This window comes from Accipiter gentilis, chromosome Z, assembly GCF_929443795.1.
Source record: "Accipiter gentilis chromosome Z, bAccGen1.1, whole genome shotgun sequence".
Lineage (NCBI taxonomy): Eukaryota > Metazoa > Chordata > Aves > Accipitriformes > Accipitridae > Astur > Astur gentilis.
In genome coordinates this window covers 51,429,768-51,450,880 of record NC_064919.1, presented here as the reverse complement: position 1 = coordinate 51,450,880, position 21,113 = coordinate 51,429,768, and the positions used below count along the sequence as shown (strand labels likewise).

At 39.3% G+C, this 21,113-nt stretch overlaps 2 protein-coding genes across 7 annotated transcripts in view; both read left to right on the top strand.

Annotated features, from left to right (window-relative positions):
- Positions 1–2,761, top strand: part of SH3GL2 (SH3 domain containing GRB2 like 2, endophilin A1) — a 579,749-nt gene extending 576,988 nt beyond the window's left edge. Inside the window, exon 10 of the transcript XR_007505002.1 lies at positions 2,752–2,761. The gene's annotated coding sequence lies outside the window, so the exon portion shown is untranslated. The remainder of the gene's footprint in view (positions 1–2,751) is intronic.
- ADAMTSL1 (ADAMTS like 1) overlaps positions 1–21,113 on the top strand; it is a 474,760-nt gene that overhangs the window by 401,186 nt on the left and 52,461 nt on the right. For all 6 annotated transcript variants that reach the window (XM_049794311.1, XM_049794310.1, XM_049794308.1 and 3 more), the window contains one exon: positions 4,069–4,198. In XM_049794311.1, the coding sequence (XP_049650268.1) occupies positions 4,069–4,198 (130 nt within the window). The remainder of the gene's footprint in view (positions 1–4,068; positions 4,199–21,113) is intronic.

The following is a 21,113-nucleotide window of genomic DNA, read 5'->3' as shown; positions in this document are numbered from 1 at the left end:
TGGTTAATAGTGTGATCTGTACAGATTCACTAGTAATCAGTTACAAACTTAAAAAACACAGTTAATAGAAAATAATGCAAAGGTTTTCTATGCTTACTTTTAGCTTGTAGATGGTAGTCAGTGTTTAGAGCAGTTCACAGAGAGTTGTCAGACCATTGCCACTATTACTTTGTTTCCTACATAAAAATAAATATGACACTAGTGTATGCTAAGTGGTGATGAACACTGACTTTACAGGAGTATCTGTCATATATCAAGGCTCCTAGCTAGTAGTAACAATTTGTCACACCGTGCATACAGAAACCTGAATAGCTTCTAGAAATATCCTCTTGAAATGAAGGGATTCATATTTTTCTTTGAATATAGTGACTATGTTTGATTTTTCAAATATAACTCAGACTGATATGACAGAGACATTTTTCTTTATAAATTTAATCTCTTTCAATTGTCTGCAAAAATTGTTAGCCAAGATTTCTTTTTGTCTGACATCAACTCCTAATTTCCCAGATTAGCAGATGCTAAGTCAGATATTTTTGTAGCCATAGGTGCAAGACCGGTCAAACTAATTTTATTGTTTTTGGAGTCTCAAGAGAAGAAATTGGATAGATGCAGAAGTAACCTTTCACCTCCCAGAAGTAGCAGCCAGAAGGAATTAGTTAGTCATTTAGTCTGCCGTTAGTGGCTGTATTTCCCAGAGCTGTCATCAGATATCATGTAACAATTATTCTATTCTGGTAGATATAAACACGGAAAATCTCATTTGATGGTATTTTGAAAGTGAACTTAAACTGCCTAGATTCATGTCCCACCCTTACACCCTTTTATACTGTGATTTCCTATTGAGAACTGATTTATTTTTTTCAGGGGAAGCAATTTTAAAACAGACAGCTTTTTGTTCTGGTAATATCGTGCAGTAAATAGTGTTTAGAATTCAGTTACTTGGCAAATAAACATCCTGAAGTTCATATACTTTCTCTTAATTATCTCTGTTCTGTGGAACTTCTGATGGATAACCAAAAGTCTCTATATTCTCTAAATGTTAAATGATCCATCTTCAATTTAAAGCTTATAACCATTTGCTGAATTGATGTGTCAAAAACAGAGAGGCAGACGTTATCAGTATGCTGAGATATACTCAGTGCAAGATTCTAGGATAAGCTGAAGAAAGTGATTCTGAGCACATTTGTTTGCTGCTGGAACAAGCCAGATTTATACATTTTTTTATTTTTTTTTAAATGACTTAGTATTAGAGCCAGAAACTGTGTCAATACATAGTGTAGCAACCACAGACTTGTTAAATTCAGGCAGGAGCCTTTTACTTCAATACCCTGACAGCATGTCAGGCAAGATTACTGGTTCTAGCAGTACCTTTAAAAAGGTAAAAAGTTGTAAGGACCTCTGTAAGGAAGTTATAATGAGCAGAGTAGAAGGCTGGTGGGATAGACTAAAATTATGGAAATACAATCAGAGATTGCTTAGGTGACAGGAATAAGCATGGGGATTGAACTTCTTGGGAGGTTTGGGGCACGTTGAATACTGAAGAGTGAAGAGCAGCAGTATCAGAGTTTAGCTATATGAATTTGATAAAACAAAACCATCAGTCTGAAAAATGGAGAAAAGGCTGAATTCAAGACCTTGCAGTCAATCACTTTTGGATAGTCAGCACTGAAACAGGCAATGCAGAAGTGTTAAAGATAACTGATAACCATTAGTCAAGAGCTCATTAGTGACATACTTCAGAGCAGAGAAACTGAAGCTGTGGAGTAGTTTACAAAATTTTGATCTGAAAAGAAAAACATCCAACATATACAGATGGTAAGCAAGCTGTATCCGTAGCAAACAGAATGATGTCACCAGCATGTAGCAGGACTTGGTGGTTTCTTTCCACAGAGTTAAGAGTACTTTCCTGGTTTCCATACCTGTGGATTAGCGGTCCTTCTCTCCTGGCTTCATCAGATTGGTGTTGCTGTCAGGCCTGCACAAATGATCAATGCAAAGTAGACACCAGTAACTTGAACACAGTGACATTTTCCATCAGGTAGAGAGCCACCTCTGTTCTGCAGCCAGGAGCAGTCTGTCCTGGGGAATCCATGTGCCTCTGTTTGCTGTACACAAAATGATAACATGTAAACAGAAAAATGACTGAGCTGGAAAGATACTGAACATGACCAGATAGAGAACATATTGTTTATGTATAAATATTTAATTGGTTTCCTTTCCTAGAAATAAATCACTACCATTTGTTTTATTCTTTCAGTGGGCTATCTTTTTTACAAATTATTTTAAGTCTTTCGGGAGATTACTTGAATAGCAAAATGGCTTGAAAATACAGGGCCACCTTGTAAAGAAGGAAACCCACAACAATATTGGCTGACTTCAGGGACTTTGGTAATTTCAATGTTGATGTCCACATCCAAAAATGTCAAATTTCTTTCTTCTTTTCAGCACCTTGAGTACAGTGGAGACACTGCCTATCCTTGAGTCATAGGCGTGCCCTGAACTGGATTGCACACATAAGACCCAATAAATTGCTCAACATGCCACTTTGCTGTGGGCCTCTCCTCAGCCTCTACTGAGAATAAGGGGAATGAATACGTGAATAATTTCATGAGTACAGGAACTTTGACGAGTTGCAGTACTTTGGTCCTGTTGAATAATGATATTATTGTTTGCCTAACAACATGTGCTCTGGCATTAGAAACAGTAAAAGGTATTGTTAGTTCTGTTACACTGCTCTTGGAGCTGTTCAAGCTCTTCCAACACTATATTTTTCTTTAAACATTGGTGTCTTCAAAACATTGTGAGATATTTTGGAAAACTAATTATTGGGTTTGAGAAGATGATGAAATTGTTATGAGTTCAGCTAATCTTTTCCTAACTCAGGAAGTAAGGATGAATGTAAAAAGCATACTTCCACTTTGTTTGAACCACTGTGGATTAGATTTTTAGGAAGTTCACGCCAATTATTATCCTCAGACCCCCTGGGGAAGAAGTAGATCCTTTCTCACCAAGTACTCTTTCCTGTGGCATGTAGTGTTGCAATCCCTGATTTTCTAGCTTTCTAACCTTGTGACCCAAAAACCCTGTAATATTCCTACCTTACTCTTAGGAATAGCAAGACAAAGTAACTGTTATGCCTAAGAGTACATAAGGAATTTGGTATCTCCAAGGATTTCCTGAGTTAAAACACAATCGCCAAATCTTCCAGCTTCTCTCTCAATCCCAACAGCTACCCTTGTTCTGTCCCAGCTCTCAGATACACCCTGAAGATTTGCATCTTCAGTTTAGGTGCAGGTCTGTGGATGCGGAAGAGTAACTGAGAGCAGCTGAATTGTCTGACCTTGTTTTACTTTGCTTTTGCAAGTATAGCAATCATACTGTTGCTTAAAATACAGTATGCTGAAGTCAAGGCCATTTTCACACTTTAGCCTGTTTGACTGGCAAATAAACAGCTTCATTGCACTCATAGTGAAAGGATGAGTCACTAGAGAGCACTGGACAATTTTCTGTCCAGGGAAGGTAAGTGGTGAGCGAACCCATGAACTTTTCACTGCAGCTGAGACACATAGTGAGACTGAAAGCAAGGCCAAGTAAAAGCCCAGCATCCCACTCAGTGTTTTGATCAGGCCATCTCCCAGGTGGCTGGGGAACAGAATACAAAAGGTGCAGTAAGCAATATGACTGTGCCAGGACAGTTGCAAGAGTTACAGATGAAGGCTTTTCCCAGCGGAAGGGAGAAAAGGAACAGCAATTTTCCCTACTCAGTCAGGTACACTGTGCCAAGAATCATCCCCCTTTGGTAGACATTCGTGCCGTACTCCTCAAAGACCATCAGGCAGAGCACTTGGATGTGGACAGCAAACACCTCACTGCCGTGCGGGAAGCAACCTCCTCCCTCTCTGCAGCCGGGGTTGCGGCCCCTGAGGTGGCAGCCCTGGGTGCGAGGCTGTGCTTCCCCACATGCTGCAGCCCCAACACAGCCCCGCTGGCCCCCCCGGGACCATCTCTGCCCTCGGCTGCCCCTCCAGGTATGGAAAGCTGGCTGTGACCATGGTTTGTTGTGTGCAGGTGTCCAGGAGGCTGTGGTGACCTGCCTGAACAAACAAACCAGGGAGACTGCGGACGAGACACTGTGTGTAACCAGCCGCCGTCCTCCACAGCTGCTGAAAGCCTGTAGCCTGGACCCCTGCCCCCCAAGGTAGGCCTCTTATGTCTTACTGCCAGGCATATGTTTCTTTCCAGATTTAAGAGAGATGTGATTGCTGATGAAGTTGAGAAACTGATCTTCAAGCTGCCCATGAATCTGAGATGTTCAGAGCCAGGGATGCTTGGAACTGGGCGTGCTGAAATGACTGCTGAAGTACAGGAGTAAAACATGCAAACAAGAGTATGAGGTGGCTCCCCAGGTTGCAGTACCACAGACTCAGCTGCCTGGGCGCAGCAGATCTGTGTCACTCCTCCTGGAACTCCTTCTAACTGACGTGAATTGAGCAGAAGTGATGTGCGTGAGTGAAACTCTGCTGCTGCATAAGGTAGCCCAGGTCGGTGTTGTTATTGCAGGTGAGGATACCTGGGCCAGGGCTCTTTCTTCTTGTCCAGACATCATTTAATGGATTTTGAGGAATCCATGATGAAAGCAAAACAAATTCACAAGTGTGCATGATTGTAGTCCAGTATGTTGCCCAGAGCCATTTAAACAAGACTACTAGTATGAAGTAAAGAATTTTAAGTAAGTTGTGACTGCAGGCTCAATGGCCTTTTGGTCTGGAGGCATGCAGTGCCTCACACATGGTCTTTCTCAGACTGCAGGGGCTAACAGTCTCTTCACACCACATCACAGTCTTATTGAACGGGAAGTGCAAAGTGATGGTAAAACCAAAGGGCAAACTTCAGACCACTTGCCCACTCAGGTCCTGGAGGCACACAGTTTATGGATTGGCTTAACTTTACCCAGAGCTGTGTAAAGTTTAAGGAGACTTCTCCAGCCTCCCACAAAACGCTTTGCAGAACCTGTTTCTCCCTGGGCTCAGGCAGCTTCCACAATCCTGACCCTAAAATAGCAGGTATTTGTGTGCAGAAATTCACATCTGTACCCTCCACAACAGAAAATAGCTGTCATGAGGTTCCCATGGTTTATTTAAATAGACCTGGGCCTGTCAGGACTTCAAGATGTACTGCATACATATTGTCTTTATTCCCAGCACCAGGGGTGCATTTAATCTCTTCTGGTAGTGCAGCAGATTTGAAATACATTGATTTATAACTTTGGACTATTTAAAACACTCAGTGCTGTCCAGGTGGTAGATATTCCTTAGAACGTATGTTGGTAGGTGTATGTATGCTTTATATGACACCAGGCTATACAGAGGCATATTGTTATGAAAATTAGTAGATTTTGGGTACAGGGAGAAGTTTCACACTAAAAATCAAATATGGCATCAAATATGGCCAGCACCCAAGAATCATAAAGACAGAAATAATGGTTTGATTGGATGATCAGGATTTTGAGTCTGTGAGAAGCACAGCCAAATGACACGTTTCACCAAAGCGTTACAAGAATTGCTTATGAGGATATTGCAACCCTGATTTTGATAAATTGTCTGTATTACTGGCAATAACACACAAATATTATACTAATGCTTGAAAAGAAATTTGTGTGTGGAACTCTCACTGTAATTGACAGGTGGTAGCATTACTAGAGCTGAGAGTGCATGGTAGGAGATTGACCACCCATCAATTCTGAGATGGAAAAGAAATACTCACTGGTAGAGAAAAAATAAGGCATGCTCATGTAGGCCAGTATTTATGCGAGTTCCATTACAAAAGTAGTCTGAGAAATTGGGTGAATACTTTTTTGAATCAGTCTGCGTGATAATCCATACCACTGTGGTAACCTTGCTACTGGAGCAGAGCTAGTTTAAAGCAGCCTTGGGCAAGTAGTTCACTCCATGGATTACAAAATATTTGTACTGTAGGTGAGAATCAGGCTGTGAAGAAAAGCTGAAAGGCGAATGAGGCAGCAAGGGGAGATTAAGAAGCTTTCATCCACCCCTAGGTCTGCAACTGAGAAAAGGGAATGACTCCCTTCCCTGTATATACCTTTGTCCCTCTAGTCACCACAGTCTGGAGGAAATTGCCTGTCTGCAGAGATTTAAGTGGCACAGGATGAAGAACAGGACAAGTTCTGCAAAATGGCTCCTTTGGTAAGAGCAAGGAGGCCTAAAACTGAGGGCTGCAGACAGCAGGCAGCATGGCTAATGGAAAGAGGGGCAGGAAGGAAAGTCGATGTGTCTCCCAGGCAGGCTCTGACAGGATAACTTCTTAATTCCTGCAAGCTTCTGAAGTGCTGCATCTACTAATGCCACTGTATTAAACACAATAGTATATTAATTAAACTGATAGTATTTAGTGTATTAAGTTTATTGCTATATAATCATTAATTCCAACAGTCTTAAGACTTCCAAAGAGAACACATGACAAAAAAAAAAAAAAAAAAAAAAAAAAAGGCTTTGGGATTTCTCTTTGTTTTAATCAGAAAATGCTTCAGGATTCTAATTCAAGATATCTTGATCCAGGAATCTGATGGAAATTTAGGCTAAAATCCTGTTCTTCTGAATGCTGATGAAGGTACTGCTATTGACTGACAAGTCCAAAACTTGTAATACACTGTGCCTGTGAACATACAGAAGTTCCCAAAATGCAATCTGTGAACCATTGATATTTCCCAGAGCTTTCACTGACAGCTTATAGAGAAAGCTGGCTGGTCTCACAGTGTTGGCTCTTCTCTCTGTTTTCCAGCTGCTAAAGTCCATTAAAAGAAGCTAAAAATATAAAAACCACTTTTCTAAAATGTCCTTGATGTGTAAGTGACTGTTGGAGCATGCAGTTGTGGTGGGTAGAGGAGACAGTCTGCTGAAAAGGCAACTGAGACAGTGACGAATGTCTCAGTAGACAAGGGAATGTTGTCCACAGCATGAAGAAAAAGTTGAGAAGTCTTGCCCAAGAGAAAGAAAATTCCCTCCTAATATATTTAGAGAAATTATTCCAGTGATGTTTCTTGAACCGAAACAGCCCAGCATGCTTAGAATTTAGCGTGTATGTCTAAATTTAACACAGTTCAAGATCTTGTTTAGCTTAAGAGGGAGAACATTTAAAAATTACAACTTCCAAGCTCAGTGTTGCTTCTGCTGCAGGCACTTCTGGGGTTACATGTAGCATTCTCTGTAGCCTCTCAAAGGGCTAGTCATGTAAGCCTCTCTTGGTCAGTAATTGGTTTACCTGGTTTAACACAGATGAACAAAAGCATTGAACCACAGAATCTTGTCAGCCTTTCTGGAGGGTCAGAAGGCATACACCTCAAGACAGATACTGTAGAAGTAGTCAGTGAAGAGTAATTTCATTCTGGTTTTGTTTCATCATTCTTTTTGGACACTTAAGAAGAATGATGCTAAAGGGATCTTCACTGTTGCTGTTCTTTTTGCTCCCTGCTGAGAATAAATGTGGATAAACTCGAAGACTTCATTACTCCATGCTTCACCTTGAACTTAGTCTGTGACATCCTCATCCTCTTCTATTCTTCATTGCTGTCATCTTTCCTGGAACAAAATATAGTAAAAACTAGAATATACTGGCAATACTTCCGATTTATGAAAACACTGAAAGATTATGGTGTTTGTATAGCAACTGAGATCTTTATAATTTCCATTGAAACTCTGGCTTAATATCTTAGCACATTACTATTCTGAGTCCATTGAAGAGAGACAGAACTAAACCACAGAAATCTGTCTTCAAATATTCATAGCTCTATGGAGTCAGCAAAATCTCATGCTTAAAATTCTTACAGAAGAATGAAGAACCAGGAAGACTTGCACACAAAAATTGGAGGATTTCATCCATATTCAAATCCCAAAGCAGCTGAGTTTCCTGTGGTTTCAGACTTTGTTGAGAGTTTTTTGCTTATCACTTCAAGAACAATAGCAGAAAGAGAGCCCAGTCCCTTTTGTCCTGGAAAACAATATAACAAAAATTCCCATTTTGCACTGAACTAAGAATTAGTGAAATGCTGTGGAGCTGATTGCTAAGTTGGGAGATAATAACTGATTTGCAGCACAGTAGGTACAGAGTGAAATTTCATATCATTAACTTGGTATGCCCTTGTTTGATATTTCTATGAAAAGGATGTAGCCTGTTTTAATGTACTGGGAGACCCAACATGCTTCCTCCAGGAAAAAGAGGAATGAAGACTATGATAATTTTAATTCAGTCATTCAGTTACTTAATTTGTGTCAATCAATTTATATCACTTCCAAAATTGCATAGCACTACTTGAGCAGAGAACAGCCTTCCCAGAAATAAATGCAGAATGTTCAATGTCTAGAATTTTCTTCTCTAAGCTCAAAAAATGAAAGGGAAGATCACTCAGATTTACTAATTGCTATGTTTGTATACTAAATTACTCCAGAAACAATCAGAAAAACCTTGTTTTAATGTCAGCTTTACTGTTTTCAACAACAAAATTACTTGTATCCAAAATGTCTTTTCCTCAGCCTCCCCAACCCAAAATACAGCAGCAGTCATCATCTAATCAGATATAATTGCTCGTTTATAACAGCAACAGCGTGAGCACCTCGTGGTGAGCCAACAGACTACCAAATGGGTGAAAGAGAATGTTGTAACTGTGTTATCAATTATAACTGCTCAATATCTGGGTCAATGCATGTTGAAAAAATTTGGTAAACATGTATGAAGGACTGGAGAGAGAAGCAAAGCAATGAAAGCCAGATGGCTGAAAATGGAGGAAATTCCAGGCAATTTCTACAGCTTTGTTCTTGTGTATTTTCAAAACTGAACTTTTATTCCTGCAGAACAAAGAACAGCTGAATGCTACAAACCCTCAAAAAACAGTGAGGAAAAAGCAGATGGTTCTAGGAATAGCATAGGATTTCACCCTAACACTCTCCCTTTACTCCTTCAAGCCTCTGTTATTAGCAAGAAAAGATAGGAAACAGTCATCCTGATACCTGACTGAAGGGTCAAGATAGCCTAAGTTAGACTAGGATCTAGCTCATTGCACAGTATCTTCTTTTTCTCGTCCTTTTCTTCTTTTTTTTCTTCCTGCATCTGCTTGGTTTGTGTTTATGCAATAAATTACCTGTTATTATTTTAATGTTAATTTGGTGAATGCAGTATTGTCTATCTGTTTTGCTCTGTTTCATTTCCCAGATGAAGTCAAACTATAAAGGAGAAAAAAAATCAACATGTTTTGCGATGCATTTGGAGACGTGAGGCATTAGGTTGCTGGTAGGTCAGACTTAGTGTATGATGTGCTCCCATCAGCAATCTGAAATGAATTGAATGTGTGTGGAAAGGCCAGAGCTTTCCCTAATCCATTAAAGGTGACCTCTGTGTGTGGGAGGGTGTCAATGCATATGTATTTTGCATTGCTCAGGTGAAATATTAGAGCATCTGTCTAGCTCATGAAAAAGGTTAAAAGATTTGCAAGTCTACAGATCCTGCCATTAAGGCTGTACTGCAGTAGATACCAGTTCTTGATTTGTTGCAGTCTTTTCTCAGAGGCGTAAGTTAGAATTAGCATTAATGAGGCAATGATGGTGTTACTGTCTCTTTGTGCCACAGAAAGATTTTCAACACCTCACAAACCTCAGAATTTCTTTAAGTGGGATGTATTTCAGTCTATTTTGAACTGAAGTGCATTGAGAATATCTTTGACAGCCTCTTAAGATGTAGCCCGCAGAGCCTCCTAGGATCATGGGCCACAGCTTGAACCATTGATGGAGTAGGTTGGAGAATCAGACATTAGAAGGAATATGCTGTCAGGCAAGATAAATTCACCCTTATTTGAAGCCTTTAGTTTGAGACACAGCTAAAACAGGAGTCATGGGCTCAGTGACAAGAATCATAATCCTATTTTTTGTCTAGGTTTACTTTGCTAAAGATGGGACTGTTCAAAGACATCTTAATAGGCTGCTGTCCCTAGGAAGCTCAGTTATGCCATACGTGCACTACCTGCATGCCTACCCTCCAGTACTGTAATAACACCCTGGCCTTAAAATGTATTAATCTGTGACCTAAAACATTTATCTTTCTCTCCTCTTTTTTATAATTTAATCTCCCCCTTTGTACCCTCTCCAGTTGTTAACAGATTGTCCAAGATGTGTCTGACAGCCCACTCTTCCGCTTTCTCACTGGATGCATTGCCTGTGGTGGAGCAGTAACTGCATGCTCCTTGGTATCTCTCACTCAACAGCAGTTATGCTGAAGTCACCAAGGGGACCCACAGGGGTGGTCCTTTTCAGCCATGTGTGTCACATCTAAATGTGAACCAAAGCAACTTGCATGTTACCAGGGTCAGTGGAGCAGCTCTGGAGTCTACATCACATACTGCCTCCAGCTTTTCTAGTTTAAAATTTCAGACCTCTTCCCCAGCCATTTTACTTTTTAAATAATATGATGGTTCCTTCATTAGGTAGGATTTCACTCACAGACACTTTCCTCCATTTCAGCTTATATTCTGTTGGGACCATTATGTTCATTAAATATTAGAGCGCAATTATAAATAATGTTTTTGATAACGTACACCATATTTCCTTCTTACTTCAAAGAATGGTAGATCGCACTTCTTATACAGAATCCTGTATACTTAGATACTTTATTTTCCTCTACACAAATCTCCAGGTCACAAGTTTCACCAAGTTCGTACACCGTGGTGTTGAAAAAATCTCACCATGCCCTACCACAGGTTTTTTATAGTTTGGCTTGTGATGAATATGAGCTTAAAGTCATGGTGGGGACTTAGTGAGTCCCTCTGCAGAGGTCAATTTCTCTCTTTTTTTTTTTTTTTCCTGGCACTGTTAGTTTTCCAGTTTTAGTCACCTTAATGCAGTCCACTTTTCTCCACCCTTCTATAATGCCTGTGCTAACCAGAACTTTGTATTCACTACCACTTGATATTTTTCAGTATTTTGAACAAATATGCTCTCACTTCAGCATTTCTTATGTTAACTTCTAATTCTTTTTTTTTTCTCTAAATGTATTCTCAATTTTCTTGAGTATTAATTTACTATGTCAACAGCAGGATTTCACTCCCAAAGGAGAGCTTTCCCAACAGTGACAATAAAGAGCATGTCTTTGCTCTTGTGCCAGCTATGAAGTTAAGTCAAATATTTTGTAGCATAATGGCCAGGATTAACATTTTCACTGCAGCATTAACCTGTGAAATAAGCTACAGGGTCTTATAAATGGTTGATTTTACTATGTGTCATCACTTCCTTTAAAAAGGGGTGAAACTAAGAGCACCATTATATCTTCCTGTTACAGTACTGTTGAAGTAACTTATTATAGCAGTAGTCTGAGGAATACCCAACATTTTCAAACCAATAAACCTTTACAGATGAAAGGGTAAAGTATGTAAAAGGAGAATAAAAATACAGCCCTAACTGCTGAAAATGTACTGTACAGTTCTGTGCCATACTTACACGAGAAAGATTCACACATGAAATAAATGGAGGAGGCACCTTCCTTTCCATTCAATTTGGAGTGAATTAAGTACCTATAGAAGGAGACAGACTGATTAAACAAAGACTTCTGTATCTGTCAAGTTGGTCTGTCACATCTGTAGAAGCACAGCAAACCCTCCTGTTTTGTGTCCATGAAAGTTTCTATTTTCAGTTGTGTAATCTCCATTCCTCTGGCCTCTCTGCTGACACTGTTAACCATTGAAGGTCTCATTGATGGAGTAGAGTTTGTGCTGTGCAGTTACCCATTAGAAATATGACTAAGATGACGTATTCCACACTGTAACCAGCTGCTAGTAGATCTTAGTCATTCACAGCCTTGGGAAAGACTTTAACTACTCACACAGAGGTGAACAGCAATGCATTTAATTATGACCCAATGGATCCACAGATTTGTATTGTTATAACTATATTGGATTGAGGTTTGGGGTTGGTTTGTTGGGGTTTTTTTAATTATAATAGTTACATTGTTGTGGTTCCTGATCTCAACAAAGGTGTTCAGATACGTCAGACAAGTTCATTCCCCTTCCCACGAGGAAGCAATCTGTACTATCTGAAGTAATTTTCTCCAAGATCCAAGAAGCCAGTTTCTCACTCAGGAAAAGTTAGAGGAGAAGTGTATTAAGTCGCCATTCTGTAGTCTGTGGATTCCGCACTCAAACCTATATTGATACAACTATTAGGGTGGAAATATGAAATGGTTTAGTACAAGTTTGCCTATATACATAGTAACTTTTCTGACATCATCACTTTGAATTTTTTGAGTCAGAATCAGATCTTGGTTGATACTTCCATGAATCTGAATATTTTACCATGCTTGTTTTGGTTATTTATGGGTGTTACATGAGTTCAGAGCCTCCTCACTCTGTGTCAAGAGCCTCTGCATGTTTGGATCTCTGCATGTCAATGTGAGAAAAAACATCTTTTGTTGCAGAAGAGTGAATAAGTTACTAAATAGATTATTAGTCACAGTTTCAGCATCTCAAAGGGGAAAGTAAAAAGGAAATATTGGATCTGGATGTGCCCTTGGAACAAAATTCTTGCACTACCCTACTAACAGTATGTTGCAAGAAGGGTATTGAAGGGAACTCAGACATAAGCAGGCATTGGGAGTTTCCCAATTTCAGTCACAGCACCATATAGATATATATAGCTAAGTTCAACTGCTCTCCCCTCACTTTACTTAAAAACTGGAGAGAAACCTTGTATGCCTGATTTTGAGAGACAAACTGTTTGTACCTTCTGCACTGGCGAAATAGTTCAGGAACAGTTCATCCTAATGAAAATATTATCCCTGCAATGCTGCCAGCCAGGTCAGCAAGAAGCTCATGTTATCTGCTGGTTTTGTGGCAGTACTGCTCATAAAACTTGGACTTGCTAGAGAATTACTTAAGCCCACTCACTGTTATCTGAACACTGTTTCATTCATTATTCTGCCGTCTTTGTCCATTCAATCCAGTGATGACACCTTTACTTCTTTCCTGCACTGATCATTCAGCAAAGGCATCCTTAAATTTTAGGGGAGTCTTGTTACTCTGTGGGAAAAACCCACATGTTCATGAATATTGATCTTACAGGTTGTGAAGTCAGGTTTCTTATATATTTTTTCCGTGCTATCTAAATGCATTTTCAACTGTCTCATTTTTTAAATGTTTCATTTTAGATGGTACTTCAGATTACAAATAGTCAGTTCATTGCACATCTTTCTCACCTGCTGAACTTTTGTTTGTTTGTTTGTTTGTCTTCTGGTGCCTGTAAGCTTGTTGATTTCTCCTTCAGGAACAGCTGGTTTTTAACTTTTTCCATATAGCATAAAGTTAGACCCAAGAAAAGGTGTTGGCTTATGAGCCAGTCTGGCATGGAGAGCACCAGTGTGAAAAGAGCCAGAGAGTATTAAAAATAAAGCAGCTCTGTCACGGGCAGCAGGGAGTTAAACTGCCTCTCTGCTTCTTTGCAGAAGAACTGTATGAGAGTGCTTCATAGACTTATGTGCACAATTTATTTCATAAATTAGCTTTCTTATGTTTTTGCATTACTTCGATGTAGGTTTAGGGCAAGGGGTATTATACTGCTCTGCTGTAGCTCCCAATCTGTGAGTTCCTTCCTGCACTACTCATTCAGTTTCTGCCATCTGCCATTACAAATGCAATTTGTGCAATTTCTGTCCTCTTCCTCAAACTGCCCTATATTGCTTCTTCACCACCTTTCCACCTTTACATTAATTCACTCTGTTCCTCAACTGTTTCTTTTCTTAATTTTTGAAAGGGGCTACCAAGGACCTATTTTCATTGTATCTCACATAAAATATTGAGCAACCTCCTCGTTAGAAGTGCTGCTTTAAGCATGAGCCCAAATCTAAACTTGGGACAAAAACTAGTACTCATTTGTCTATCAAGCCTAATCTGATCTGTGTAGCTATATCAAAGACAGCCATTGCTATCATTTGTCTCAGTGCCACAGTTATCACACAGAGTAAAAGTCTCCTGTGAGGTACTTTTCAGTAGCCAGTATGTCCGCTAATCATTCAAACCAATTCTCTGCCAAACCAGTTCACTTACCTGAAGTTGTCTTTTCCTGTTCCTCTATGATTCAAGCATTCTGCATCTGCAGTAGTCCCCCGAAAGACCCACTAGACAACCTCACACTGTTCAAAGGGTTGGCAGAAAAACACAAAAGCTCTTTTCTGGCCTGCCCTAATTGATGATGTTCACTGCCTTCAACTCAAGGGACATCAAGACTTTTTTAGTGTAAGGAATCTTATATTTATTGCTTGAAGCATGTCAGGTTACTCCAGCAACCAAAATTGCCATTTGTAGAGTTGTTGCATACTCCATTTACCCTCTGTTCTTCCCTGACTTTTGAGTTCCTCCTCTGTTTTCCTCTATTTGGCTCTGTTACATAAATATTGGCTCCCATCACATTGAGCTGTAATGAGCTGCAATATTAATTGATACCGATAAGTCTACAGAGTGAACGCAGGCCACTTCTGTAAGCTCCCAGAGCATTCTCATTGAGCCTTTGATCTGCTTGCATGTGTTGGCCGCATAGACATCTCTTTAATGGACTCCCTTCACTTGCAAGGAAGATGCTTTTTGAAGAAAAGTACCTCACTCTCCCTTGTGCACAACAATCTGCTGAAACCTCCCCTGCCTGTTCAGCTCCCTTGTCATGTTGGTGATACTGAACAACAGATTTTGACAGGCTGGCACTGAACAACAACTAAGCATGAATTATTTTTCTGTTGCTGCTGCTGCTGCTAATTTAGAAGTACTTTGCCTTTTCACTTTTATTTCTTAATCAAGTATTAACTTTTTCAAAGTGTAGTTAAATCTCAGCTTTCCTCTGAGGTGTGTGTGTACTGTATGTATATTTGTAATGTTCTCTCTAAGACGAACTGAACCCTAGCAGTAGGAAGATCACTTCCTAGAGACTCAGGACCATGTTTAAACACCTAAGTGGAGGTCTTAGCTCTCAAACTTCATTTCAAAGGAGCAGTCTGATTTTACTGTGAGTGATTTAACAGCTGAATGAAAAATCGGTTGGAGTTAAATTCTTAGATTTCATGCCCCTTTCTTTGAGACTAGTTTGACTATAAAGCCAGGAACTGACCTGGGACTCCTCATCTCAATCCTGTAGCTTCACTGCAAGAAAGTATGCTACCCAAACAGGATTGATAGTAACTCTCTCTGCTGTCCAATGTTTAAGATCACATTCTGGATGGTATTTAAGACCTGACACTGGGGATACTGACTCAACCCAAGATAAATCTGCTAAAGGAGTCTCAAGAAAGCCTTTCACACCTACGAAACAGGAAGATTTGCCACAAACTTAGCTCCAGATCAATAACAAGAAATGAAGGGAGTTGTATGGGCTCCAAGTAGACTTCTTAGTCTGCAGAGTCCAATGGAGGACACACAGGTTGACAGAGGACAAGAAGTAGCCAGTATTGACATAGTATGTGATTTACTTAGTCTGTTGCATGCACATATACACAGCTGCCACCCAGCCCTTGTGCATTGAGGGACGTCTCTATGCAGGCAGGTGTCAGATGTTAAGTAAGATGATTCCAGGCAAACCTTTCTTCGCGCTGATGAATGTTTATTTTAGAAATAAGAAGAGTTCTTTTGTATCACTTTCATATGGTTTAACCACAGAAATATGACAATAATTTCTTTTTTTTAGAACTAGTTTGGGAGGTCTTTGTGTAGAAGGGTGTTTACTTTTCCTGTACAGTGTTCAATTTTCTTGGCAGTGCTTGAAGGGATTCTGTCAGGATGAAATCATATATCTCTAGAAAATATTCTTTCCTTGTAACACCTAACAGCTTAGAAGGCTTCGGTTTTTACCATATATACTGTGCATATAGGGACTGATCCAAAGCTGTTGGCTCCATAGTGCTTTGGCTAAAAACTATACATTTTTCAAGTTCTACCTACATCATTTACTTTTTTCCAGACTGAGTATGGGGGTGCGAGAGTGCTTTGTTCTGAAGGGTGGGGGCTCCACTGGGGCAACAACTCTTAATTCTAGAAAATTCTCCTGCATGAGTAGCTGCTTACTAGCTGATGCTACTATCTGGTCTGTCTAGCTAGCAGAATTATTACATGGGCTCCAGTTCTTGTAGCAATGAGGACATATCAAAACTGAGGCAACAGTGCATTGTTGTCCCTGTTGTTATTCATAACACGTTGATGCTTAGAGGCTCCTGCCAAGCTGAGAGTCCCATTGTGCTAGATAGTAGACAAAGACAGAGATCATCCCTGCTGTAGGACCACAACCTAAGCAGACAACATGAACGAAGCTCAAGAGAAAAAAAAGTATTGTTACGATTTTGCAGATGTGAAGTTGAGACTCACATAGAAGAAGACTGTGATCCAGCCCAGGTCTTGAGTCTTCCCATTGGACTCAAAGGGTGTATTCACATACTCACAGGTTAGCCCACGTTTCTCAGTCACTTCTGGATTTCAGCGAAGAGCCAGGAACAAGGTCCTGCTCACTTGATCCTTCAGTTCTTCACCTGAACTGCTTGGGCAAAGTATGACATTGATACTTCTTGTCCTGTCACAAGAAACAAGGAAAGTTCATTTCTAATTAAAATTAAATGTGTTGAACTATTTAGGAGTTCATGCTCATGTTAGAAGGGTTTTTTCTTTTCCTTTTAAACAGCTTGATCACAAACGTGCAGACTACATGCTAATTAAGTATATGGGCCCTCACAAAACTTAAAATTCATTAAAGTATAACATAATAAAGTTTAATTTAGGTTTTGCAGGCAAGATTTTTATTAACTGCATCAAGATAATTTCCCTTATTAGAAAAGGTATGGTTAAGCTGGTTTTTGAGGGCATCTGTAACATTTTTAGACTTATACTAATGATATAGAATAATTGTGCTGTGATAGAAATCAATATTTTCAGATTATTGGGCCTTTTTTTGGCAACTGAAGCTTCACAATTGTTCTCTTTCTTTTATTCATGGGAGCTGCAAATATTCACGTTTTAAAACATACTGACAATGATTAACTGTGGAAACTGCTTGTCTACCTGAAGTTAAGCACATGCATAAACACTGCTTGGTCAAGCCTAATTTATTTAATGAGAATGTTCCAGAAAATTGCAGTTTCTCATTGACCCTTTAAAAAATAGAATTTTAATTCCTAAAATTAATAGTATATTACAGATTATTAGTCTAATTCATAATATGAACTGACAAATTTCCTAACTGGTGTTTTTCTGTTCATAAAAATCCATCCATTACTAATTCACTTTGTTAGTTTATAGTTCCTGGAAGTGCAAGAAATTTAGTGCTCTGGTTGGTTGGGCTTTTCATGAATTTATGTCCGGTTTTAGACCACACCCTTAGCACTGTGTATAAGAAAACCTAAAGGAAAAGCATTGCCTTGAGCAGTCAGATCAGGTTCACTGCTTAGTTTGCCTATCTTCATGTGCATCATATGTCTCCATATACTTCACCAACTCCAAAAAAACTACTAAGGCATCACAACATTCCATTGGAAGCAAGAGATTGTTCATTTGGAAAGTGAAAAGTTTCTGTGATCAGTTTTGTATTTTGGATTTGTGATGGTACTTGAAATAAGCTATATTTTGGGACCATCCTCTGCTCCCTATACATTTGCAGTGGAAACTTGTTTTCATTTATGTTCATTTGAAAAACATGCATATATGTGCATTCTAATACATGTATCACTAATACACACATATCTATTTGAACACACCCAGCTCTATGAACTGCCTTTTCCCCATTACGTTCCTCTCTGTTAGCTGTCTCTAAATGTCTCTGTAGTTTTGTATTAATATAGTTTTCCTTCAATCAGTTCAAATATTCAACGTATTGTATGTATGTCAGCCTCTGCAGAGGCTGAAAAGCTTTTGAATTCTGTTTTTTATGAAGTACAGTAGTTGAAATATTTTAAATGTCTAGTTTGTGTTTAAATACATAACCATGACTTAGGTATTTAGGAGACGGAGACAGACAACTGATGAACTGATAGACCTAGAGTTAGGACAAGCCAGGGGTTTAGGGGCACAGATGTGCCAAAGCCCTGCTGTAAAAAAGACATTGTTTCCTTGTTGCTACGTATAGCTTTGGGCACTAGTAGAGGAGGAAGAAGGAGGGATAAAAATGTTTCAGATGAAAACCATGCAATCTCTTCACTGGGCTCTGAGAAGCAACACAGGAAGTACCCAACTGATGACTTTCAGCTGGGCTATAAACTAGCAAGTATGCAGATTTTTCCTAAAATCTGTACCTTACCAACAGCCACAGTCAGCTCACAAATATGCCAGTTCCACTTGCACAAGGTTCCCTTAGCTTGATCCTGTAACTACTGTATTCACTTTTTAAAGTATAGGATTATTTCCTACTTGAATTTTAATTCTGGTAGTGTCAGATGCATGCAGGACATGATGGCATTATTCTTTTTTGTATGCCATACACATTGGAAGAGTCAGTTCAGTATGGCCAAAACACCAAAAAGAAAAAAGAGAAGAGGAACGCACAGATAAGGACTATATGAAATAAGACAGGAATTATTTCAATTAGCATCCCATAACTCTCTACAGTAAGGGTAAAACTGTGTTACTACAGAAAAGCGGTATTTTTTTAATAAAAGGGATTATTATCTCCAACAGTACAAGTAGTTTAAATTGTAAATTTAGTAGGATAATATTCGTTCAAAGTTTTTCAAGCACCTTTAGCTATTATAAAATAATTCTACAGCCCTGTGATTCTATTCTGTAAGATTATCATTGGTCTTCTCTGTGTTTTTTAGGACTTTGGAATTCTGCCAATCATATATATCATTTATGGTTTTCGTTATTTGCACATCCCTACTCCACTTTGCATGTCTCTGCTCTACTCTACATTCTTTACTTTGTGTCTATGAAAGCCCATAAAAGTCACTGGGGACTATGAAAGTACAAGGGTAAGAGAGAATTTGACCTCATATTTCCTGAGCACCTCTAAGGAATCTCCTGTTTAAAGCAGCTGGAAAGAATCGTGAACAACTGATGTTATGGATAAGGCAACAGATGCAACCTGCAACAGAAATTTCAAACACTGGAAAAACAAATCCTTTCTCTTTACTGAAACAGCATTTCTTTCTGGAAGAAGAAACAGACACCCTCTTTGGCAGAAGCTAAGATGTCCAAAGAGTTTATGTGGCCTGCTAGCCACCAAGATGTGAACTGCCAACAGAAACATTGTGCAGTTATACCAGTAACAAACAATGAGTTGCTGGAGGCAACAGCTATTACCATCTCCTGAACAAAAGAAACTCTGGCAGCTAACCATGTATCAAAATAGATTCTGAAATAAGAAAATACCTTCTTTTCAGCACATACTCAAATATCTTATTTTAGATTGTGCCAAAACTGAAGGGTGGCTGATATCCACATTAATTCTGACTGACAATTTTATGGGAAAATCTGGGAAGACCTCTCCCCCAAGATCATTCATATGGAGAACATACTCCAGATTAGTTTAACTGGCTGCCAGATGTCACTCCTATTCCACTGCTAAATAGCTCCCAGTACATGTATTAGGCTTTAGTGGCCTTCGGTGTATTACAGCCTGGAAAGTGACCATGGCAACTCATAGCTCAGTATGCAAGATGTGTTCCTTGTTAGAAAGGGTTAAACAGATTTTTGTCATTGCTACTAGCAGAACCAAGGCTGTTGTCTAAAAGCAAATAACAGTGTTGTTAGTTCTTATGGTGATGCTCAGGACATATCCTGTCCTGTTATAAAATCAGAGAATGTCATCAGCAGATGAAGGACAGAAGGGGAGCAATGTGGCTTTTTGGTCCATCAGCATTATCATCTAGGGAGGAAAATATATTTCTTACCTACTAGCTGTTTCAATTTGTTATGTGTGTTACGGTGAAAGGGAGGGAACAAATGCTCAAAACAACTTTATAAAATAAATATAGAAGTTAGAATTGTTCTGTGACTGTAGGATGGCACAACCTTGAATGATTATTTCCATAATGTGTTTACTGACATGATGCATTTTAAATGTGCTGAGCAGTTTCCATTGACTGCTGATCTCAGAATGTCAGTGTTTTTCCTCTGCTTCTTCCACAAATTCTGCTTCATGCTGCTGACATATTTCATAACTTTTCTTCATTGTCTGCCTCCATCCTGCTTGGAGCCTGAGGGTGTCTTTCTTCATAATCAGTCTCTTTAGTTTCTGCCTGGCTTTGCTTTCTTCAAGGGCAGTTCTCTGAGCCTTCCTTGTCCTGAATGTTTAATTTACTCCCCCAGCAATCAGTTTCAATAATGACAAGCAGGAAAGGAAGCTATTCTTCAGGATTAGAAAAAGTGGCAGTATCTGGCTATCATACTTTCATTTTGGATGTGGGAGTATGTCCAGGTCAGTGTAGTGTTTTGCGTAAAGTTGACGGGGAGGCTATTTTCTTATATTCTCATTCTGAATATAGGACTTCTTTGTGTACAAAATTCTGCATATCTCTGAAGTGTCTCCTAGTAGATTAGTATTTTAAGCGATTTTCTGTGTATGGGTGACAGAATTAGGGGTTGTATTCAGTACAGCTCAAACAGCAGAAATCTGTTTTTAATGTGAGAAACACTGGAATTCAGTCATCAACAATCCTGTTGATGCCGGATTTACACAGTTAGTGCAGAGAAGGGCTGGCTTAGTGACAGGTGTTCACCCAGGGGTTGAAGAGGAAGGATCTCACTGCTCTCCCATTGCATCTCTCAAGGCCTTACCACTTCCTACCTCCACAACAAGGAAAAGTCAGTCAGGAACACCACAACCGGAACTTCTGGAAGAAATTCCTGCTCAGTAATTCACTGATACATTCCTTTGATGGACTTTGTTAATATCTTCATTTTTTTTTGTTAAAGACAGAAAAAACCCCAGCTAATTAAATCCATTCAGTCTTGAAATACAGTGGTCAGGCTCCTGCACACCAAAACCTTTTAATTTAGGATGAAAAACTGTTCCTGTGGTACTGCAGAACTCCCAAAGACTTCAAGTCCAAGAGCTTTTGGCAAGAACTTAAAATGCAGAGGAGCAGTAAATATTATTCTTAGC